At 34.0% G+C, this 26,470-nt stretch overlaps 1 protein-coding gene and 1 long non-coding RNA gene across 2 annotated transcripts; one reads left to right on the top strand and one right to left on the bottom strand.

Annotated features, from left to right (window-relative positions):
• On the top strand, positions 1–25,825 carry LOC133332116 (cysteinyl leukotriene receptor 1-like). The gene is made up of 3 exons (XM_061540496.1): positions 1–154; positions 3,231–3,835; positions 25,682–25,825. Exons 1-3 carry the CDS (start codon positions 1–3, stop codon positions 25,823–25,825), a joined length of 903 nt encoding a protein of 300 aa, XP_061396480.1.
• Positions 12,676–12,915, bottom strand: LOC133332115 (uncharacterized). Its single transcript, XR_009754407.1, has 2 exons — positions 12,839–12,915; positions 12,676–12,797 (listed from the first exon to the last, which is right to left on the bottom strand). It is a non-coding gene; the product is annotated as an uncharacterized LOC133332115 (long non-coding RNA).
• Positions 25,826–26,470: the final 645 nt, after the last annotated feature.

The following is a 26,470-nucleotide window of genomic DNA, read 5'->3' as shown; positions in this document are numbered from 1 at the left end:
ATGAAAACAAGTAAAACAAAAGAGATAACAGCCGACGAACATCGTAAAGCTTTGTTGTCGGTAACCATTGTCGTTCGCACGAAAGAACAAAAGATTATCTCTGTTCGCAACAATAGCAGCAGGAGTTTAACTCTTTCTAAAGCCAATGGCAAGTGTAAGTCAAGGGGAATTTGAAAAGGCTATTTTCCAAGACTACTAGTAGTACGATGAACTGAAAAGCGACAACAATCAGGCATGATGATGACTAAGACTCTTCGACAGTTTGTAGTAGACGGATTACAAAAATGTCTTTAAACTCCAAAAATAGTGGCAAATAATTGATGTACGTGGAGAAAATAATATTAGGTTGGGGAAAAAGAAATCCATTAGATTTTTGATAGATTTCTCGTAAAGTATCAAACAATTTCACATATATGCCCGTTGAAAGGGTAACATTCCACAGTATTTTTTTGCTCAAACAAAGAGAAAATTCGGTACATTTTACAGTTTTTCGTTGGCGAAAATGCAAGCCAAGCGGCTAAAATTATGAATGGTGTTTGTTTGGTTCCGATACTGTAACAGCCAATTATGTTCAATTTTAGTTTCATAGATTTCGTTCAGGAATTGTTGATGTTAAAGATGCACCTCGTAGGCCGGTCGTCGAAAATGACGATAAAATCGGAGAAATGGTCGAAGTTGACCTTTAAAATGGCAACAAGTCATACAACAAAACGGTGTATATTTGGCCCAAATCGGACATTCCGAAGCATCTTAAATAAAGTCTTATAGTTCATATAAAAATAATTGATTTCATTTTCCTCCAACCTAACATATGGAACTTGTACAAGCTTTAGCATATACCCGTTACTTTGTTAGCGGAAACCCCAGAGAAGTTTATAATTAAAATTGAAGTTTGTAATTTTGCAACGGAATGTGGCTTATGTTGAAAGTTCGATGCTGTTGGGTTGTAATATACATAAGAAAACGCCACATACTTGTTGATTTACACCCATCCTATTCCATTTTCGCTGTAAATTTAAGATTTAAAATTTGAATTCGCCTCTACATAAAAAAAAAATAAAATAAACAAATAATTATTGTTTTTGTACTGTTTGGGATTTATTTAATACATCACGCTATGAACCAGGTGTTTTTATGTCCTTCACAACACTGTGGTGCAGGGGTTTATGTCTTTATGCATACGTTTGTAACAGGAAATGAGATATACACATGATTCATTTTGAGTATAAGCATAGAATCACTTTCTGAGTCGATTTATATGTGTCCGCCTGCGTCCGTCCGTCCGTCCGTCTGTCTGTCCAGGTTAAATTGTAATTTTATAATCCGCATTGGATGAAATTTGTCACAGCTCATATATTTGGCCCAAGCACGAACCCCAATGAAATTGGGGAAAATTGGTTAAGATTTAGATATATATTTTCATCCGATTTAAGTCCCTATATAACACTTTTGATTTGCACGAAATTTGACATTGCGTACTGAATAAAGTCTAGAATGGTGAGTGTTAAGTTTTCTGAAAATCGGTTCAGATTTAAATGGCATCAAATTTTAGAATAAGTTTAGATTTGTTCGTATTGGTCACCTTTGGCACGAATTATGGCCTTCAAACTACCAATGAAACCGTCACACGCTGCCCGAATGTTGCTCTGAGGTATTTTGGACCTTTCCCGGCGAAGCGCTTGCTTTGGTATTTATTACCAACCCTGTTTTCCAAAATACTCCAGACACAATTGTCCAACGGATTGGTATCCTGAGATTTTGGTGCCATTGTGCGCTGGAAATGAAGCGAGGAACCTCATTTTATAACCATTCTTGGGTGGCGCGTGCTGAGTGCGGTGGTGCTGAATCCTGTTGGAATGTCCAAGGTCAGCGGCCAAAATGTTTTCGCGATAATATTCCGAATTTATTCTGATGCCACGGTCGATTAATACGAGCGGAGAGTGACCACCAGCTGTTACGGCGGCCCACACCATCACCACGGTCACATGTCTAAATCGACTCAGCTAGTCGAGACCGTTATGTTTAAAGGTGGGTCTAGGACCAATATTTCGCCCCGTTACAAACTCTTGGGGCTGCTATAAAAGCTATAAAACCCTGACAATATAGTTGTGTAGGGTATTGAAAACGAGTTTCAGAATGTCAAGCAGTGCTAAAGGACCGCCTGCGACCATTTTTAAATTTAAGATAATTTGCCGTGTGTAGGTCTACTTTTTAGAGTGGGTCCCTTCTCAAAAATCGGTATAACGTGGCGTTTGGCCACGATTTCAAATGTTGACCCTTTTGTGGTTAAGGAATTTGACGCTTTGGACCGCCAAGCCACTTCTTTAAACTTAAAAAAGTTCAGTTAAAATATTAGGCTCTGCGAAATCCGATAATTTTAATAATTTTGTGGGAATGGTCCGTTATTTTCCATCATTTAACATAATATAAGTTTGGATGAATTATTACGATGTGCAAAATGTGGATGAAATCGTTTACTCCTGCCAGACAGACAAATAAATTGACCTTTGTAAATCAACTCCACATTGTCTGAAACTGATTTGGTCCGTACACTCTAAAACCGATATTTCGATGAGCTACATTTTTTATCGTAGCAAAGTGAATATACCCCCATTAGCCCTAAGGCCGAGGGTATAAATATATATTCCATTTTCTAAATTTTGCTTTTTCACTTCAAACCCAATATTTTAAAATTTGTCGTTGTTGTTTATCCAAATAGTGTTTGTGTGCATGTTTTGAGCCAATTTGATGGCGGTTATTGATTGAAGTAAGCCATATGTGTTAATTAGCGTTTAAATAAAAAATATATATATATATATGTTCATCATGTAGGGATGCAAAAACAAACCACCAATACCACGAACATAAAACTACTAACCACAATTTCACTGCAACGCCAGCTACAAAGTGATATTTTAGCAAACACATCAGAATTGAAATTGTGTAAAGTGAAAAGAAAAAAACCGATTGTGCAACAACAATATTCAGACTACGGTCGTTTTTAATTAATGACTTGCCATTTAGTTTGAAGCTGGTTGCCGAACAGCATTTCAACATGACTACAAATACTGACATTGACACTTTTCAGCCATTAAAGCCATTTACATGGCCTGTAAAAATAGACAATGTTACAGAAACCACTATCATGTCCACGACGACAACAACAACATCGGCGGGAACAGCAACAACGACAACACTTAATTTACTACAACAACAACAGTTGTTTACAGCGAATACCGAACTTAATAACAGCCTCATGCAGCCTCACAACAGCAACAACAACTCGTCCACGAGTAACAGCAACAGTTCTCTATTCGAGAATGATAACGAAGTCCTGCAAACCATTGAATACATTGGCAATGTCCTGTGCTTCTACTATGTACCGATTATTGTCGGCACCGGCACCATCGGTAACATCCTCTCGGTTGTTGTCTTCTTCAAAACGAAGCTACGCAAATTATCGTCGAGTTTCTATTTGGCCGCACTGGCTGTCAGCGATACTTGTTTCCTGTTCGGCCTGTTTATCCAGTGGCTGAACTTCATGGACGTGCACATCTATAATCGTGAATATTTCTGTCAGTTCTTTACGTTCTTCAGCAATCTGGCCTGTTTCTGTTCGGTGTGGTTTGTGGTCGCATTTACTGTGGAGCGCTTCATTGCGGTCATGTATCCCTTAAAGCGTCAGACAATGTGCACAGTTCGGCGAGCGAAAATGGTTCTGTTGGGCCTAACGTTATTGGGTTGTCTGCATTGTGCTCCCTTTTGGATCTCGTCGACGCCGGTTTATTTGCCGAAATTGGAGATTACAATATGCGATATTAAAAATGAATATAAGGTAAGTGGATTTCAATGTGATAATTATCCTTACACAGTTATTCTTACACATATGTTTCACATATGTATGTATAGTATATTTTTATCTGTGTGTATGTTGGAAAAGTTCATTGAACAGAAGAAAGACAGCCCATTAATGCATTTTAACCCTTTAAGGCCCGAAATCTTTTGCCTGATCAATAATTATAAGAAACACAAAATTTTGAAAGTTATATTCAATATCGCACCACTGTGGGCCACGAAATCCAATTTTGGGTAAATAGTTAATAACAGAGAGAGAGAGAGAGAGAGAGAGAGGAAAAATACGTTAAATATTTCAAATCTTGAGCTTTACACCGGTAAAATGTCATATCATTGAGGGGTTTTCATATTTTTGTTAATGTAATTTATATTTGAAAAATGTAATATAACATAGACATGTGTCAAAATATTAACAGGCAATGATAATTTAAAGATAATGCTCAAAATTTTTGTATGTGACTTAAAAAAAGCTCTAAACCTAATAACTCCGATCGAGGCCTTGATATATTATATGTCCAGAATTTTGCGACCGTCAGCGACCTTTCATAGACATAGGAGTTATTGTCCATAATATAAATATAGTCCTTGAAATAATGGGTATGTAAAAATTTAATTAAAAACCCAGTGAGCGAAAAAATTGTGTGGTTCTATATCCTGAGCCTGGGCAATATTTTGCGATATTTGCACCCTCTTAACCAATTATATGTCTATAGCTCAACATTCTAACCCTGGTACATTTTCCAAATCTTGTTTTCCCGCGTTGAATATTTACGCCATATAATAAAAATTTTGTCACATTAGGTTTTGAACAATTTGTGAGTCGGAATATTGTCCGATCATCATTTAAACAACCGTTCTAAGTATAACTGTGGCCTGTATCGTGTTTACAAATTATAATGAACAGGCGGACGGACGGGCACACATGTCTAGATAGACTCAGTTAGTTGAGATGTGAGGATCGGTATACTAAAAAGTGGGTCTAGGACCAATATTTCGTACATTACATACTCTTGGGAAAGCCATACAAAGCTATAATACCAGAAAACCTAGTTATATCATATTAAGTGCGACTTATATTAACTTAGCAAGTTGGTGATAATTTTGAAACCAAATTGGCTGTAATTTGCTACTTTTACTTCTCATTGTGTAGAACATATTAGTTTGGGGGAAAATAAATCCATTATTTTTATATAAACTATAGGACTTTATTTAACATGCTTAAAGGTAACTTGATATTGCCTCTCTCATAGAAGTCCTGCTCTCTATTTGCAAAAAACTCTAGTAGTCGATTTTCACAATCCTCCCTAGATACCAAATTTTTATCATTAAATAAATTTTGCAATCCAAGATAAAAATGATAATCGCTTGGTGCAAAGTCCGGACTCTACGCCGGATGCATTAAAACTTCCCAACTAAGCTCCAGAAGTTTCTGGTGAGCCACTGTATATACCGTTAGTCCTCAAACGGTGACCAGTTTGAGATGCTTCGTCGAAAATGTCGAGAAAATCGGAGAAATGATCGAAGTTGACCGGCATGTTAGCAGTCGTAACATCGCCCTGGAGCTAAGAATTGACCATAAGACAGTTTCAAACCATTTACACAAAGCTGGATTCAAAAAGAAGCTGATGTTTGGGTGTCACATCAATTAAGGGGACCCCCCCCCATTCTCGGGGTCAAAATTTTTGTTGATATAATTCGAATCTACACTGATTAAAGAATGTCTCTACAAAATTTCAAGTGAAAATCTCAAGAACTCTTGAAGATATAGCCGATTTATTTTGTCAGCATCAAGTGACGGCTGAAGGGCTTCTCAAACTTTAACCGCGTTTTTATCTAAACATTTATTTTTGCGAATGGCGGGCACGATAACTCAAAAACTAATAATCCAATCGGTTCCAAATTTTGCAACGTTTCTCTGGGAGTGTATAGCTCTCGTATGAACTAGGATAAATCCAATCGGTGAAGATCTTCCTTATTTTTTAACTTGGTTTTTGGTAAAAAAATTGGCGATTTTCCAAAAATATTTTTTCAAAGGTCCACCATTTTGTTAATATTAGAGCGAAGTCAATAATCCTAGTTCATACGAGAGCCAGACATGTACTCTTTGTAACACCGTTGGAATTTTTGGATTCCGATGTTCCAGTGAGGAGTTATCATGCCCGCCATCAAAAATAAGGAATTTTCTTTAATTACAAAAAACAACAACAAAACAATAACAAAAATTTTTTGTAAATTATTTTTCTTCTCTTTTAAATCTTCAATTATATATGTGCTAAGTTACAAACCTTAACAAGCATTTGTATTCATTTACCAGCCCATTGAAAATCTTGAAAAATTAAAATCGGGAATGGGGGGGGGGGGTGTTCCCTTAACAGAAAAAAATAAGATGGATCGAATTTCCATCTGCGAAGCCTTGGCCAAACGGAATGAGATAGACCCATTTCTTAAACGGCAGGAGTGGAGACTGGAGATGAGAAATGGATGACAGAGCGTGTTCAAAGATGCGCACAGGGTTATCGTATGTCATCCATTTCTCATCTCCAGTCTCCATCCGTTTAAGAAATGGGTCTATCTCATTCCGTTCGGCCAAGGCTTCGCAGATGGAAATTCGATCCATCCTATTTTTTTCTTTTTTTTCAACCTAATTTTATTACCAAAAATAATAAATTTTGGCCCACTATATGGGCTAGACTCCATAGAGCGGTTCACTCAAAAATTCATTGGGTTTTAAATCTTATTACCAAAAACTCTCAATATTGACTTAAGTTTCAAAGTAGGCCTCATGTAAAGCGACGATATTTTGCGGATTTTCAAAATTTTTTTTCAAATTTTTAAAAATCGGAAATTTAAACCAACAATTTCGTACAATTTTGATATTAAATACTGCTAAGAAATCTTATATATATTTTTTTGTTTTGTTTTTGCAAAATAGTCAGGGGCTCAATCCCAGTTTGTTGTTTTTATAAAAAAAACAACCATTTTATTTTTATTTTTTTTCTCTTATGTTCCATCCGATATTTAGGATTCATTTTAATTGATTGTTTTGAATTAATAAAATGTAATTTTTTAAATTAAACCTCGAATATTTTTCAAATTCAAAGATGTAGTCTGGACGAAGTTCAAATCGCATATAATTATTTCTGATCCTACAAGACCCTGTATTTTCTGATGTTGATTTCTTCGAATTGATGTACTGTATTTTCCGAAACATATTCTTCAATATCAATTTATCCATGTCTGTCGGCTTAATTTGTTATAGACTTGCATATACACTGGTAGACAAAAATTAAGGCAACTGAAATTGACAACTGAATAAATGACCTGTAACTATTTGAAAATAAAGTTATAGTGAAAGTTTTATTCTGTCAGAAAAAATAGGTAATTTATTCATTGACAAAAATACGAACGCAAAATTTATTTTGAAATTAAAAAATTTCCAAACTAATTTTCAAAACTAAAGCAACTTTTTTAAATTAAACCTCGAATATTTTTCAAATTCAAAGATGTAGTCTGGACGAAGTTCAAATCGCATATAATTATTTCTGATCCTACAAGACCCTGTATTTTCTGATGTTGATTTCTTCGAATTGATGTACTGTATTTTCCGAAACATATTCTTCAATATCAATTTATCCATGTCTGTCGGCTTAATTTGTTATAGACTTGCATATACACTGGTAGCCAAAACTAAAGCAACTGAAATTGACAACTGAATAAATGACCTGTAACTATTTGAAAATAAAGTTATAGTGAAAGTTTTATTCTGTCAGAAAAAATAGGTAATTTATTCATTGACAAAAATACGAACGCAAAATTTATTTTGAAATTAAAAAATTTCCAAACTAATTTTCAAAACTAAAGCAACTTTTTGATTTTTTTAATATAAGCAAATTTTGCTAGTAATCGACAGCATAATCATTATTTTATATTACGGCAGCACAGCCACGAGGCCTTGGATCAATAAAATGCTCAATTTGATCCTTGGGTTTACCATTCCTTGCATCCTGAACCTATGAGTGGAGGCTATGTTTTGATGTTGCTATCCATGATACTCCGAACATTTTTTTTATAGGATAAAGGGATTTGCTGATTGCTTGGCGATTATAAATCCCTGATTTATGACTCCCCCAACCAATCTTTGACATGTTTTGGTGTATGTTTGAAGGTTATTGTCAAGTTGAAACACTCAAACAAGCGGTACATTTCCTTCAGCCAAGGTAACCATAGCGTTTTCCAACACATTTTTAAAACAACCCGATCCGTTACATCACAAATATAGTAAATATATCGAACTACATAAAAAGAAATACAGTCCAATACCATTACTGGCCCTCCTTCACGCTTTCCAGTACCCTTGAATATACTGAGGCATGAGCTTTTCAATTTTTTTTCTCACAGTAATTTGTTTATGTCTGAATCTTTAAAACTTAACTTTAACTCATCCCAGATCATTATATATCTCCATCGAGTCGGATTTCAATTAATATAAACTTTTGCGAAAAGCAATCTGGCTTTCCGATACTTTTCAGAAATAAAGGCCTGCTGACATAGCTCGTTCACGCTCTGTTCTTGAGGTTATATCCAACGACAACCGTTGACAACAAATTCCGTTGAACTCTTAAATGGGTTTTTATACCCTACACAACTATGTTGTCAGGGTATTATAGCTTTGTGCAGCCCCAAAAGTTTGTAACGCCGCGAAATATTGGTCCTAGACCCACCTTTAAGTATACTGATCGTCATATCTCGACTAGCCGAGTCAATCTAGACATGTGTGTCCGTCCGTCCCTCTGGCCATTATAATTTGTAAACACGATACAGGCCACAGTTATGGACCAATCTTCACGCAATTTTGCATGTAGGATGGGTTCTGACAGTAAAGATCCCTATTGTTTTTGGGAAAGATCGGTTAATATTTAGGGGATGAAATGGACCAAATACTAAATTTTTGTCGGTTTTTCTGGTCGATCCTGAGGCCGCAATAATGGCCCGAACATCGTGAAATTTTGCATGGAGAAGGGGATCGGGCCAAATAATAAGCATGCCTGTTTTGATAAAGATTGGTCAATATTTAGCGGGTCAAATGGACCCTGACTTTTGTGTGAAAAATGACAAAATTTGTATTCTATAGCGTATATATTTACCCCTGAATGACATAGACCCGAGAAGTTGATATTATATCCAAGAGGTGTGGTTGACCTTTAAATTAATACCAATTATATTGTTGTATGTGCTCGGATGTGAGAGTTACACCTAAATATTTACACGTATTCGTATATTATTTAGTAACCCATTATCACTCTATAGATCGGAACTATAGCGCTGATCGCTTTGAAATGTTCCATAAGGTTCAAGGACAACGCCTATAATTTTCGGTGATGATCAGATAATCATTTTGGAATGAAGTGGTCCGAAAACTTAATTTTTTGTGTTATTTTCGAGTCGATATATAGACCACAAATGAAAGCCGAACATCACAACACAACCCACGGTGAAGGGAATCTGGGCAATAGCTGTACTGAATACTCGTAATGTTCGGAAAATATGTCAGTGTGAGCAAGGGGTGCTTTTTACCTCTAATCGGGCAAGAGGATGCAAATATCACGAAATATTGCCCAGGCTCGGAATAAACATACGCAGAAAATTTGAGTTCCGTGGTAGTTGTGTAGGTCGGCCCCGTCCGACTATACTGCTCCGCTCACTGGTTTTACTCCTATTACAATTCCTCCGTTCTGAACTGTTACTATTGATTTAGTTGCATATAATTCGACAAATCACTGATTTATTCATAGAATATTTCACGGAAATCATTTTCTGTGATAAACTATATTCAGTGAAAAAAGTACCCGATTTAAATCTGAAAAAAAATTATCACGATTTCTTTATTTTTGAAAAAAAAAATATGTTAACTTTGCGATTTTAGTCGCTTTAGTTTTGGCCACCAGTGTATAGAACATAACGGTGTTTTTAATTTTTCTTTTATTTCCTTTTATTATAGGCAAGCGAAACAAATTGCGGTTAAATGGGTTAATGATGCTATATATAGCTGCAATGCGGACTTACTGAAGTAATTTTAATAAGAACGTAATCGGTTTCGATTGTACCAACGATGTACTTAATTAATTTTGCAATAAGTGTTCACCTGAAAAATTGTATAATGAAGCAATGACATTTGCAAAATATTTCACAGGAATTGAGATTATTTTAAAACATCGCAGAGTTTTAGTTCAGTACCAGTGGAGCTTGTAACAAACAGTGTCGTAATGACATGTTTGGAGATTTTCGTTATATTGTTTTCTGATTTATCAGCCAATGTGCCGAAAGGCAATGTTTAAAAAGAAAATAAACCCCACTTATCGGCGTTGTATGCTGCATTTCCTGAGTAGGTAGGTTGCCTCCGTCTTTGTAGAACGGCCTTCACCATGCACATTGGATATTGGATTTCAATTTGTTACATTTCTCTTCTATTCAAAACAAGTAAAGCAAATGTAAAGCCATCGATTTTCCATTTCACTTTTAAAATAACAAAAGCATTAATGCAAGATTCATTATGAAATAAATAAAAATGTATGGATAATCTCACTTTTTTGTTTGGACAAACTCTAAAAACTCTAAAAATTTATTTATTTTTGGGAAAATAATTGAAAATGAAAATTATATCGGAGAAATATTCTATGAATAAATCAGTGATTTATCAAATTAAAAGTTGATATTATGCAACTATATCATGAGAAGGCTTAAAAATTAAAGACTCAGGCCTCAGTACTGCACGGGTACTGGGAAGCAATAATAGCATTGGGCTGCCTTTTTTATGGAGTTCGATACATTTACGAGATTTATGGAGTAATGGATCGGATTGTTTATACAAATGTGTTGGAAAAAGCTATGGTTCCCTTCGCTGAAGAAAATATACATGTCAAGGATTGGTTGTTGGAGTCAAAAAACAGGGTTATATAATGGCCAACACAATCATCGGATCTTTACCTTGTAGAAAAATATGTGGAGTATCATAGATAGCAAATTCAAAAAGAGTTTCAAAAGCAAACAGACGTAACCTCTTCCCAAAGGTTCAGGATACAAGGAGTAGTAAACCAAGGATCAAATTGAGCATTTTATTGATTCAATGTCTCGTAGGTGTGCGGCCGTAACAAATGGTTATGCTGTCGATCATTTGTAAGAAAAAATCAAAAAGTCAATTTAGCCTTCCATAGAAAATATACATTCTCACCCCTCATGACAGTTAATTATGCAGCGATTGGCAAGTAATTTCTTGTAGCATACCAAATTCATTCTAGTAAAACGTTTGGAAATGGTACACCAAGCCTTCCATATGTAATAAATTGACGCCGAAATTTGGAACAGTTTAAGTTTCGAAATTGGTTCAGATTTAGACATGACTCCCACGTACAATTTCCTTTAATTTCTTGTAAATGGTACGCCAAGCTCCCACCATAAAAACTGCAACAAAGTCAAACGCCATAAATTTTACATTTTTTGTAATTTTATTGAGTGGGCCTAACTTTGGATACCCTCCACCAACGATATACTGACAGGTACTAGAAATGAAAATATAGGGAACATACCAAAATGTGGACCTATACCGACATTTCTAAAACGGGATTATGTAAACCATAATACAAATTTCAGATTTTTTTAATGGATAATTATACCCTCAGCCTTATGGCTAATGAGGATGTATACACTTTAACACGGTGAAAATGTGCGTCATCGAAATATTGGTTCTAGACCCCATGTTTCTTTGGACCAAATCCGTTTAAGAAAATTTAGATTTCATCCAAACATTGCCCATCTTAATATTTCTTCCAAATTTCGTTCAAATTCGAAGATGGGGAATATCGGTCCTCTCCTTCTGGAACCTTCACACAGGGGCTAGGTCTAAATGCGCCTATATTTCATTATCGAACCTTACGTTCCAATTTTTTATCTCGCTATCCTCCGCAGGTGAAATGATAACAAAAGTGGCTTAGAACCAAATTCAAAACGCGGAACAAATCAGTTAAATATTTTAATATAAAATAGGGGATTATATGGGGACTACCCCAAAAGGGTACGAATATTAATAATTTTTGGTAGGGAAATTTGTTACCATATACGACTACAAAATACCAAATTGCAGCAAATTCGGTTGAAAAACGAGCTCAAGAACCCCAAAATACGGAAATTGGGGGTGCGAAAAAATGTAACTATATTCATAATTTTTAGTGGAGAGAGATTCTACCCAATAAGAACTCAAAATACTAAATTACCGCCAAAGTACTGAAAAATAGGAGGTACCGTTATATGGGGGCTACCAGAAAAAGAGAACCTATATTTATAATTTGGAGACACATATTTATTTTTGTGGAGACACTTAGTACCCAATAAGAACCCAATGTAGCAAATTTCAGCGAATTCGGTTGAAAGACGCGCTCAAGAACCGAAAATTGGGGGAGTACCCTTATATGCCTAAACGTGGACCGACAAAGCCTATCTTCGAACTTGACCTGCCTGCATACAAATAACTCTATGCAAAATGTTGGCGATCTATCTCAATTCGTTTTGACGCTAGAGTGATTACAACAGACAGACGGACATGGCAAGAATATATACTTTATAAGGTCGGAAATGATTATTTCGATGAGTTACAAACGTAAAAACAAAATTAATATACCCTCCCTCCTTTGGTGGAGGGTATAAAAATGTCGGAAATAGCATCAATTTTAGTCTATGTTTCGCACGAATTATGGTCTTCAAACGGCGAATGAAACACTGGTATTTTTTATTATCATCCTTGCTTTCCAAAATACTCCAGACAAAAACAGACCAACGGATTGGTATCCGGAGATTTTAGTAGCTATTGTGCGCTGGAAATTAAGCCAGGAACCTCATTTTGTAACCATTCTTGGGTGGCGCGTGCTGAGTCCTGTTGGAATGTCCAAGGTCTGCGGCCAAAATGTTTGCATACTCTAGGCTTTAATACAACCTCCAAAATATTATCGTGATAATATTCGGCATTTATTATGATTCCACGGTCGATTAATACGAGCGGAGAGCGACCATCGGCTATTATGGCGGCCCACATTATCACTATGGCCGGCGCTTGAGTTCTGGTGGCCAACCGAAGGTGCACATTTTAAGCTGATCTCTTTGGCAAGTAAACACGATCATTTTGTTTGTTTACAAACTGCTGGACAACGAATGTTTTCGAGTTTGTTTTTATGCCCTTTTAGGGCGAAGGATCATTCATGTAAATGTTCTTTTTAATAAATTTCTCTTTCGAGATGAGCTACATGGTAGGAGTTGCAATGAAAAGGAAAGCCAGAGAGATACTACATTCCCACCACTATGCGATGAGTTTCGCCGTTGGACAATGTGGCTTACAAATGTCTTTACTTGATAAGTTGTATTTATGTCGACTATTGTTGCGAAATTGCATCTACGAATTAAATTCAACTGTGTCAAGGTTCGGACATTTAGCATCACACCAGAACATTCCTTTTTAGAGCAGATTTTTTTTTGTAGTGACGGACTTTTTTCCATACGATGTTTTCTCATCGGATAAAACCAAATTAGCCAGTTCACCACTTTCGGCCAAGCGAAGCAACACTTTAGCTCTTTTGAGTCTAGTTTTCTCTGTTGCGGTGTAAGTTCTTGGACTTTTTGGAATTTCAATGGGTTCACCCCGAGCTCATTTTTCAATATTTGTTGAATGGAATATTGCGATATGTTCAGCTCACGAGCCATTTTTCGGCCACTGCGACGCGGGTTTCGATCAAGTCGCTTTTTTACTTTTCGAACCATTTCTGCTGATGTTGCTGTTTTCTGCCGTCCACTTCCTTGACGTCGGGCTACGCTACCAGTATCGTGGTAATGAGCGATGGTACGATACACAAAAGATTTATTCTCATTTAAGGGGACCCCCCTATTCTCGGGGTCAAAATTTTTGTTGTTTTAATTCGAATCTACACTAATTCAAGAATGTCCCTACAATATTTCAAGTAAAATCTCAAGAACTCTTGAAGATATAGCCGATTTATTGTGTCAGCATCAAGTGACGGCTGAAGGGCGTCTCAAACTTTAAACGCGTTTTTCTCTTTTGCGAATGGCGGGCACGATAACTCAAAAACTATTAACCTAATCGATTTCAAATTTTTACACGTTTCTCTGGCAATGTATAGCTATCGTATGAACTAGGACAAAGCCAATCGGTGAAGATCTTCCTTATTTTTTAACTTGGTTTTTGGTAAAAAAATCGGCGATCCGTCATTTTGTTAATTTTAAACGGTCCGCCATTTTGTTAATTTTATACCGAAGCCAATAATCCTAATTCTCACCGGAGCCAGACATGTACTCTTTCTAACACCTTTGGAATTTTCGGATTCCGATGTTCCAGTGAGGAGTTATCATGCCCGCCATCAAAAATAAGGAATTTTCTTTAATTACAAAAAACAACAACAAAATAATAACAACATTTTTTTGTAAATTATTTTTCTTCTATTTTAAATCTTCAAATATATATGTGCAAAGTTACAAACCTTAACAAGCATTGGTATTGATTTACCAGCCCATTGAAAATCTTGAAAAATTAAAATCCTGAATGGGGGGTGCGTTCCCTTAAATGATCTAACGATAGCCACTTGTGGTTTTCCAGCCAAATATAAAGAAATTACACTATGACGCTTGAATTCCATCACGAATAACTTTTTTCTGGAAAATTCTCACCAAAATACTTTTGTCCTCTTGTAAACAATATAATGAGCTGTCACTGGAAAAATTTTAACAGCTGTCGGACGAGTGGCTTAGAATGACAGCAGTCTGAAGTTGGTTGCAGTTTTTTCATCTTAACCTGTATATGTATATTGGTGAGAACATTTTTCAATATTAACGCATGGCCTAGCACAAAGTCTGCATGAAATCTTTATTGGATCGATAGTACGGTCCATATCATTTAAAGATTATTTAATGCATTTCGGTTGGTAACCCATGCGTTGTTATACGATTTTCAGAGCCCATCTTGTATATATCCAAAGTATTGTAGGGTATCAAATAGCTAGCACCATCCGACTTCAGTCATTTCCTTGCATATACATTATTACTTCAAGGATGTTTGTTATAGTAAATGGGGACCATTTCGTACATTCTCTTCCTACTTTTCTTTTCATAATGATGGTTACTATGCTTACGTCTTTAATATTTTTTTCCTCGGCTTTTATCATATTAATAATTTGATTTATTTCAAAATGTTTTTGCATTAGCAGGTACTTATTTATTATTTCTTTATTCTAATTTCATACTGTTGCATCGAAGACTTGACAACTTTGACATTTCATTTCAGCGTGTTAGAAAATGTATGTACATTGAATATTTATGACGCCTTAATAGTCGTCGTTATTGACACAAAAATAACTAACCCACCAACTGGACAGCGGTAATGATTAAGAAACTTGTTTATAAGGATTATTGTTTGCAATAGTCTACGTTTCGAAAAATGAAAACAAATGATGACGATGCAAAAAATGAAATAATATTTTGACAGAATCATGAAAAATAACACAACAAGTTATCTAGAAAAAAAATATGCATGTATGTTAGAAAGAACGTCCGTCATAGGCATTTAAATATCTCCTCTAGGATACATATAGTATAAATAGAAAAAAATGGAAAAGAAAATTTCCATGCGCCCAGCTTTGATTTAATACTTTGGGCGCAGTCGTTTGGAATTAATTAACACACAATCAAATGCAGGATTAAAATCAATTCCACGAAATTTCGATTACGGTGATTAAATTTAATTTGTAAATCATAAAAGCATAAGAAATATATAAATAGAAATATATGTACATTATAAAATGTTACTGCCTGCAATATACAAAGGGTATTCCTATGTGTATTAGAAGGAGACACACAATTTTTTCCAATTTCATCCAAAAAATGACATTCGGTAACTTTTTTACTTAAAATCGAATGAAAATATATCAGAAGCTAAATCTGAACCGATTTCAACGAAACTTGCCACACGTTAGATTACCCTAACATCGGTAGAATGTGTAAAATATTGCGGCAATCAGCCTAACCTTGGATATTACTTAAAATCGGAGGAAATTATATATGGCAGCTATATCTAAATCTGAAACGATTTGAACAAAAATTGACACTCGTTATGTTATAGTAACTTCAGTACGTTGTGCAAAATTTTGTACTAATCGGCTTAACTTTGTGTCTTTGGTGCACCATTTACTTATAATCGGATGGAATTATATATGGGAGCTATATCTAAATCTGAAACGGTTCCAACGAAACTTTACACGTTGAAGTAACTTCCGTAGGATGTGCAATATTTTGTGGCAGTCGGCTCTACTTTGGGTCTTTGCTGCATCATTTACATGAAATCGGAAGAAAATATATATGGAAGCTATATCTAAATCTTAAACGATTTCAACAAAAATTTGACACTCGTTATGTTATAGTAACTTCAGTACGTTGTGCAAAATTGTATGCCTATCGGGCCATTATTTGCTGTATCATTTACTTAAAATCGGACGAAACTTTAGACACGGTAGGTTGAAGTAACTTTTGTATGTGCAAAATATTGTGGCAATCGGCTCAAATTTGGATCTTTGGTGTACCATTTACATGAAATCCGACGAAAATATATATGGGAGCTTATCTAAATCTGAACCAGCAGACAGACGGACGGCCGAACATGCATAAATCGGCCACAGGAAGTGATTCTATGCATATTCTTAAAACGAACCATGTGTCTATCCTTTCCTTTTGCCGGAACTGCAATTGAACAGCAATAATGAGTTTGAAAAAATAATCATTTTTTAAAAAATTTTTTAGAGGTTAATTTTCCTTATCAAAGAATTGAGATAGAATTTGTCTGTCATTGTAAAAAATATTGTTTGGAGGTCCTTCACATTTCATTCTCTCAAAGAAAAAATGTAGCACTTGGTTTTATGCCTTAAAGTAGGCTTTAAATATTTTGCTACATTGAGTTTAAAAGATCCCTTATACATTCACATAATTAGAGAGATTTTCCGGCACTAGGAGATGAGTTCGGATATTTCAACTAAAGGAAGGTATGTTCGTTGAAATGTCCTCTAGATATTGTTCTCTCAAAGGAAGGTTATATTATAACATCTTATAACACCAAAAGGCACTGCAATTGAACAAAAATTATTAGTTCGGAAAATTCAATAAATTTCATATACAATTTCTTGGAGGTTAATTTTCTTTATCAAGGTGTTGGTATAGAATTTGCCTGTTATTAGAAAAAAATGTAGCATAGGAGGTCCTCCACATTTCAATCTCACAATAAAAAATTGTAGCATTGAGTAGTATGCCTCAAAGTAGGCCTTAAATATTTTGCTAATCTATATTCATTTTTAAAAGGTCCCTTATACATTCCCATAATTAAAGAACGATTCTCCGCCGCTAAGACTTGATTTGGGAAGTTTCTACTAAAAAAAGAAATATTTTTTCTAAGCTCCTCTAGATATTGTTCTCTCAACGGAAAACCCAATTGTGACTCCTTATGCCTCTTAAAAGAATTGCTATACAGAAACCAGAACAATAGAAAAAATATAAATAATTTGTTTATACATTTTTGAGGTTAATTTTCATTATCAAGGAGTTGAGGTAGGCTTTGTCTGTTATAGGAAAAAATTTAGTTTAGCAGGTCCTCTACATTTCATTCTTACAAAGGAAAAATGTAGGACTGTGTTTTATGCTTCAAAGTAGGCTTTAAATATTTTGCTAATCTATATTGATTTTAAAAGGTGCCTTATGCATTCCCATAATTAAAGATCAATTTTTCGGCACTAGAAGTTGAGTTCGGAGGTTTCAACTAAAGCAAGGTATGTTCGTTGAAAGGTCCTCTAGATATTGTTTTCCCAACGTAGAGCCCTATTATAACCCCTTATGTCTCTAAAAAGAACTAAAATTCAAAAACAATTAAAAAACAATAGACATAATCAAATCAAATTCTTATAATTTTTTTGAGGTTAGTTTTCATGATCAAAAAGTTGACGTAGACGTTGTCTGTCGTAGGAAAAAACTTAGTTTAGGAGGTCCTCTATATTTCATTCTCGCAAAGCGAAATGGTAGCATTGGGTTTTATGCCTCAAAGTAGGCTTTAAATATTTTGCTATTCTAGATTCATGTTAAAAGGTGCCTTATATATCCCTAAAATTATAGATCAAGGGTTCGGTTAGAAGGTTTCAACTAAAGAAAGAAAAATTTTTTCGAAGGTCCTCTAGATATTGTTCTCCCAAAGAAAGGCCATATTTTCACATTTTACATCTCTAAAAGCAACTACAACTACAGTCAGAGAAGTTTTACACTGTATTATGAACGATAGATTCATATTGCAGTCAGAAGTATGAAAACAATAAATTGAATTGTAAAAAATAGCTAACCTGTGAACTATTATCAGTCGATATAAAATGGGAGCAGGTTCACTAAATGTTGTTTCGGTGTAGACGGCTCACAGAAATTTATGATATTTTTAGAGTTGTGAATTCATATTAAAATACTATTCACTTACCAGAAAAAAGTGTCAAAGATTGATTAATTTTATTGCACACATCGATACATACCTAAAAAAATGTAGAGGAAAAAATTTCAATAACTATTTGTATTTATTCAAATGGTTCGTTTGTTTTTGTTAGCAATTGTTATTTCATTCTCTTAGATTTTCATACAATTTCTATCCTTTTTTCTTTTTCTTGCCAGCATCTTAAAGGCTTTCATGGGCATAATGTGTTTAATGCAATATTTTATGAATTGAATTTTTATTTAATTCTTATAATAGGATTTATAAAAATTATTAAATGAATAGAAATATTGAGAAGAAGAAGAGAACAAAAAGATTTATCATAGCAAATTTCTATGTTAATTTTTTTAGACTTTCTGCTGCTCAGAAATTATTAAAATATTTCATATAAAAAAAAAAAACAAATACTCTTCAAGAGCAGCGCATAGGAGGTTTTCATTCGCCAATATAAACAACAGTAAAATTTGGAAAATTGGGGGATCATATTAAGGGGACTCCCCATTCTCGGGGTCAAAAATTTTTTTGATTTAATTCGATTCTACACTAATTCAATCTCAAGAACTCTTGAAAATATAGCCGTTTTATTGTGTCAGCATCAAGTGGCGGCTAAAGGGCTTCTCAAACTTTAAACGCGTTTTTCTCTTTTGCGAATGGCGGGCACGATAACTTAAAAACTAATAATCCAATCGATTCAAAATTTTTACACGTTTCTCTGTGAGTGTATAGCTATCGTATGAACTAGGATAAAGCCAATCGGTGAAGATCTTCCTTATTTTTTAACTTGGTTTTTTGTCAAAAATCGGCGATTTTCCAAAAAATATTTTTTCAAAGGTCCGACATTTTGTTAATTTTAGAGCGAATACGAGAGCCAGACATGTACTCTTTCTAACACCGTTGGAATTATCGGATTCCGATGTTGCAGTGAGGAGTTATCATGCCCGCCATCAAAAAGAAGGACTTTTCTTTAATTACAAAAAACAATAACAAACATTTTGTGTAAATTATTATTCTTCTCTTTTAAATCTTCAAATATATATGTGCAAGGGAACCCCACACATTCTCGATTTTAATTTTTCAAGATTTTCAATGGGCTGGTAAATCAATACCAATGCTTGTTATGGTTTGTAACTTTACACATATGTAATTGAAGATTTAAAACAAAAGAAAAATAATTTACAAAAAATTTTTGTTATTGTTTTGTTGTTGTTTTTTGTAATTAAAGAAAAGTCCTTATTTTTGATGGCGGGCATGATAACTCCTCACTGGAACATCGGAATGCGAAAATTCCAACGGTGTTAGAAAGAGAACATGTCTGACTCTCGTATGAACTAGGATTATTGACTTCGCTTTAAAATTAACAAAATGGTGGACCTTTGAAAATTTTTTTTTGAAAAATCGCCGATTTTTTTACCAAAACCCAAGTTAAAAAATAAGGAAGATCTTCACCGATTGGCTTTATCCTAGTTCATACGATAGCTATACACTCACAGAGAAACGTGTAAAAATTGAAATCGATTGGGTTATTAGTTTTTGAGTTATCGTGCCCGCCATTCCCAAAAAATGTTTAGAGAAAAACGCGTTTAAAGTTTGAGAAGCCCTTCAGCCGTCACTTGATGCTGACACAATAAATCGGCTATATCTTCAAGAGTTCTTGAGATTTTCATTTGAAATTTTGTAGGGACATTCTTTAATTAATGTAGATTCGATTTATATCAACAAAATTTTTGACCCCGAGAATGGGTGGAGTTCCCTTAAACAATGCCGCGGAAAACAAAGTTTTCATAGAAGGAAATTTTATTATTATTATTTTTTTAGCTTCTGTTTAGTTTTTGTCAAGCCGTCAAAGGCGCTATTTTTAAAAATTGAATTGAAAATTATGTGGAATTGTAATGAGAAGGAGCAACAAACAACTTGAAGGATCAATTTATGGAAAAAAATAAATTCAGTTTCTTCAATGGGATAAGATTTTTGAATAAAAATTTCCAAAGTATTCAGAGTATTTTTCGAACTTTGGACCACACAGCCGAATTGTATTTTAACTTCTGAAAAAAATTCCAAACATTTCACTATATTTTCTGTACATTTTCGAATGTTTCAAAGGCGCTATTATAAAAAATTAATTGAAAATTACGTGTAACTATAAGGATAGGGAATAACAAACAAGTAGGAAGCAATTTATGTTAGCAAATAAATTCGATCTGTCAATGGGATAATATAAAACTTTCCAAAATATTCAGAATATTTTCCGAACATCGGATCTAGCGCCCAAAATGTATTCTAACTTCTGAAAAAAATTACGAAAATCTAATCTAATTTCTATCCATTTTTGAATGTTTCTTTAGAGCTTTGTCCGAGTTTATGCAGATTATCGAAAATTCCCTTAATATGTTAAATGTTTCCTCCGAGTTTTTTTTACCAATTCGTATAGAATTCATAAAGAAACACGAATGTTCTTTGCGATTTTTTTTTCGACAAAACGTTCCAAATTTGTTGGCACCTTTTACACAATCTTCTGTTCCGATTTCGGTATGAATTCGGCATCAGAATCGGAAACTTATGCAGAGTTCATCTCCGAATTCTGGAAAAACTCGGAAAAAATTGTTAGCTTAGTTATGAGAAAAAAGCTTTTTCGGAAAATGTGTCCGAAAAAGATGTCCATTATATATGCGTTTCAGATTTACGTTTGCGATTTCTGTATTTCGGACACGTTTTTTTTTTTTCAACGGAATGGGTCATCGTTTGATATTAGAGATTTTCGTTGGATCTCAAATCTCGTTCAGTCTCACGCGAATAAATGTTATTATCGTGTTTGGGATAATTAGATCTATTTATGGTAATTATGTCAGATTAATCCAACACATTTAAATAATGTATGATTTACTTCTATCCCTTTTCGAATGTTTCTTTAGAGTTTTGTCCGAATTTGTGCAGTAAATCGAAAATTCCCTCAGAATGTAGAATTTTTCTCGCGAATTATTTTTACGAATTCGTATAGAATTCATAAAGAAACACGAATGTTCTTTGCGATTTTTTTTTCGGCAAAACGTTTCAAATTTGCTGGCACCTTTCACACAGTCTTGTTCCGATTTCGGTATGAATTCGGCATCAGAATCGGAAACTTATGCAGAGTTTATATCCGAATTCTGGAAAAACTTGAAACAAATTGTTAGCTGGGTTATGAGAAAAAAAACTTTTTCGAAAAATGTGTCCTAAAAATATGTCCAATATATATAGAGTTTCAGATTTTCAGAGCATATGTTATCGAAAAGATAAAACCTGCAAAAGTAACAAACAAAGATATAAAGATTAATTTCATGCTCTATAGAGTTACCAGCAAAAAAAAGATCATGTGATAGCTGAAAACTTGACCTATGCTAAATTTCTCTATTTGGATTCTTAATATTCTCGCCAAGGGCTTTCATCCCCATAGGAATTTTGCATTACCAAACATTTTGTTGTACAGGGTTATAAATCAAAATTGTAATTTTTTCTAATATGCCATCTTTGGACAATATTTTCAAAAGTTAACTTATAAGAGAGTAGAGTAACTTCGGGTAATGTGGACCACCATTTTCTTTTTTTGATATTGTGGGCGTAACAACGGTAAAACATAAAAACAAATTGTTTTCACAGCATGGTAGATTTGTTGGCTAATTATATTCCAGTTCAAAAATTATATATATTTGTCCATAAAAATGTTATTGCATTATATTTCAAAAAACTCTAAACTGCAAATAAAAATAACTTGGCGGGTAATGTGGACCAGTATGTGTGGGTAATGAGGATCAGTAAGTTAAAGGTAGGTTGTGGATTAATTGTGATAAATTTCAATTTATTGCACTCTTGGGTAACAATGAATGCAAAAATATATGGGTCCATGTTTTGGAATGGCCCCCTTTTAAGGGTACCACCCCATTTGCGGTATTTTGAAGGTCCTTGCTTCATTATCTAACCGAGGCACCGAGTTTTCAGAGGATAGAATACCTCCTCGAATATTAAATGGGCCCTTGTTTCGAACTCGTCCTCATGAAAATGTCCCACTTTTTTATAGTGGTCCACATTACCCGACATTGAATATTTTTATTTAAAAATAATTATCGGCTTCAAAAATGAATAAAAATTTAAAAATAACCGAAAGTAATTAAAGATAAACTTGTATTTTTGTTAAAGAAAACAAGAAAACCACATAACCTCTTTATATTCGAGAAAAACAAAATGTTCGACTATTTTACAAAATCGTTCGACTATTGTGCTAAACAATTTTCAAATCACCCTTTTACAATCAGAGCTACATTTTCACCTACTAAATTTTCAACATTGCAATTATTTATTAAAACCCAAATTTGATGTTTGTTTTCACTAATTAGGAAAACATTTATCAAGGCGGCATTGGCATATTTCAAGCATTTTCTTAGATATGGGGGGTGGTCCACATTTGACGCATGGTCCACATTACCAGAAGTTACTCTAGCAAATTATGAAAACCATCTAATTATGAAAACTTCCCAAATTACATGTCATACGTAAATGAAATGTTGTTTCTTGAATTTTTTTTAATTGGAAGCAAAAAATGTGTGCATTCATTTTTGATAGTCGGTTGTCTATCAATCGATGACCTGAAATATGCTGTGCACAATTTATATGCAAATCGAAGCAAACAATTTTTTTGTACTTTCGTTTTTAATTTTTGTGGAAAATGAAAATCTGATGCAATATTATGATTTAAAAGCATGTTTTTCTTTGTAGAGTGAGGGAATAATATGAAGCATCAATAACAGCAGCATGAATTTAGATTTTAGATATTTAGAGCAATAATCATGTTGTTTTCCAAGAATGTTAAAGACCACCAGAACATTGTTGTTTAATAAATACAACTTTTAATTGGAAAAGTTGCATAAAAAGTTTCTAAAGCTACCTCAATCGTAATCCTATTTCCTCAATCGTAATCCTATTTGGAAATTCGACATATAATGGTAGAAAAAATACTAAACTTTACTAAATTTAGTTCTAATTGTATGTATTTTGAACATATATAGGGTTATATGGGGCTATATCAACACTTGGACCCTGGGACCCCATTTCCCATACCAGAATTTGTATTGATATAAAAACCATTTGAGCCAAATTTTAACCGCATATGTCAAGTGGTTCCGCAGTTAATGAGTTTATACCCAATTTTTGGGTAAATACTCAAAATAGGGGTACCTTTGTATGGGGGCTACCAGTAAACGTGGACCTACATACATAAATGTTTGCATGGACATTTGGTACCCTAAAAGAAAACTCTGTGCCAAATTACAGCCATTTTGGTTGTAAAATGTGTCTAATAGACAAAAAATACCTTAAATCGGGAGATACGGTTATATGGGGGCTATATCAAAACTTGGACCCAGGGACCCCATTTTGGATTTCTATATTTGCTTTGACATTAAAAACATGTATGCAAAATTTTGGCCGCCTATGTCCAGTTCGGTTCGGCACTTAATGAGTTTACACCCAATTTTAATAAGATTATACCCAATTTTTGAATAAAAACTCTGGTATTTACCCAAGTATTTACCCACGTAGTGAAAGTATCGTAAGACTATCCATTCTAAATCGATTTGACAACAGAAACCCGGAAATAGGGTGTAAGATGCTGTATTACCGATTCAATATAGGAAATACCCAAATAAATTCCCGCAAATGGGTATTTACCCACCCGTTGGGTATTTACCCGGTAAATACCATCTCTATTAACATATAAAAGAGCTTAGTGTTAAGTGAGTGAGCATGAAAAGTACTAAATGGTACTAAATTTAGTACAATTTGGATGTTGGGTGAACGGATAAAGATGAAAACCTGAAATTTGAAATTAAGATTACTGTTGAGAAATAAACCATAGAGACAGCTATGGATATTCGTATGTATGCGTTAAAAAAATACTAATCCTGAAATGTGGAATTTAAATTACTGTTAGAGTGTAGGATTAAGATAATTTTGAAAATTTGTACTTATTGGTACAAAATTGTACTAACTATGCTACAATTTGTTTCTATGTGAACGGATGTGGTTGGAATTCTGAAATTTGGACTTAAAATTTTTGTTGGAGTGGTTGATTGATTTGCACCTTTGGATATGAAAAGTGAAAAATTGTACAATTTGGATTTGTGTGAAGGGATAGAGAGAGAGAGAGAGAGAGAGAGAGATCCTAAAATTTGGAATTAAAATTACTGTTGGAGTGCAGGATTGAGTTATAGAGGTAGTTTTGAAAAGTCGTAATAATTACGGATAGATATGGAAAACATAAAATTGAAATAAATATTGCAGAATTAAGGTAGTATTGGAATTTCGTACTTATATGTACGAAAAGCACTGAAGCTTGGGTATTTACAGAAAACCACTGAGATAACGGTTGTTTTCTAATAGTGGTATTGCAAATGTTGGTGTTCTTTTAATTGGACGGTGGCGCCAAAGGAATTAATATATACGCCAAGGTCTTTCATCCTCATAAGGAAATTATTAACCACAAATTATAATGTACACTGATATTAACTTGGGGCTTTCATTTGTTAAGGGTTAGTCTATATTAAAACAACAAAAAAACTAATACATGTACAAATATGATTTTTTTATTTTCTAATATGTTCACGTACGTGAGGTGATTTCAAACCATTTTCATGTTATGTGTTTCAAGTTATGTGTTGAAAGAAGGATTTTTTGTGTATTGCATTACTCGTCAACATGGCCGAATTGCTTTAGTTAATTCGTTGTCCAGTATCACTTTTGTTTTATTCGTGAAACGTTGTTGCCGAATTTTTATATAATAAAAAAAGTAGAATTTTGTAATACCGCTTTGAATTATTTTTTTTAAATAACAATATTAATAAAATGAAATTTATTACTCCTGGTCGGAAGAGTCGGAATAAATTATTTTCATAATTTTCATTGGGGATCATTTGTTGCCTTTTGCTTTGGTTGGTTCCAGTTGCTGCTATCCATCTCATTTGATTCGTTCTTGCAGAAGTTTCAACTAGTCGTGAAAGAAACAAATAGAACCCAAATATTTTTTTTCCCTTATATATATATATATATATATATATATTATAACAAGATGATAATAACAGTTTATTATTACAACCTTTGCCATGCATCTTTACAAAATGTTTTTTTATATTTTTTAATAAAAAATGCTTTATTTTCTTTTTTCTGCACACTGTTCTTTTCAATCGAAAGTTATTTAAAAAAGTATAATTTTATTATGTTTTTTTTTTTCTTGTATCTTTGTAGGATTACATCACACTACTCAATTACTGGGATACGGTTGTTGTATTTGCTGTCCCCTTTACAACCATTGCCGTTTTGAATACCTTTACGGGTTGTACGGTTTGGAAATTTGCCACGGTTCGAAGAACTTTAACAATGCAAAAGTAAGTAGAACGAATACCCAAAGGCATCGAGACATTAATTTGAAATCATCAATTTCTATAAAATGGGATGAGAGTGAGTTTCCTTTCGATACGGTTACTTTTAAAGAAGCATTTGCATAGATTAAATTACCATGGTCATGTTTCGGTCAATGGAATTTCAATTTTAATGGTTACATAACATTGAAGTAAATGGAAATAGAAAATAAATGGAAAAACTAACGGCCAATATGGCTGATGAACGGCTAAAATAATTTCAATACGTTGGGGAAATTGATGGGTGGTCAAACAAATACAAAAGGCATTACTTTTGGCCAGACCCCAAGAGGTGGACATTTTAAATACCTAAAATCGATCGGAACATTTATATGTGGGGATTATGTCATTATTTTTTATAAGTGGAAAGAAAGACCTTGGTAAGTATAGGAAAACCCCAGAAGGAAAATTTTGCCATAGATCAAAAGTCAGAGATATGGCGTGATCATTTTTTACTGTCATAGGGTCGACAGTAAAAAAATGATCATATTTGTTGTTACATTTCTTCCGGAAAATCGAATTAAGAATATTTTTGTAGAACATTTCGTCCTTCTAACTCGATTCTTTGTGTGTTCTTTTCGTCTTAAGGTATCGTATGAACTAGGATTATTGACTT

This window comes from Musca vetustissima, unplaced genomic scaffold (assembly GCF_032173495.1).
Source record: "Musca vetustissima isolate MV318-11 ecotype Yass unplaced genomic scaffold, APGP_CSIRO_Mvet_v1 utg74264, whole genome shotgun sequence".
NCBI classification, from domain to species: Eukaryota; Metazoa; Arthropoda; class Insecta; order Diptera; family Muscidae; genus Musca; species Musca vetustissima.
This window is presented reverse-complemented; position numbering and strand designations above follow the sequence as displayed.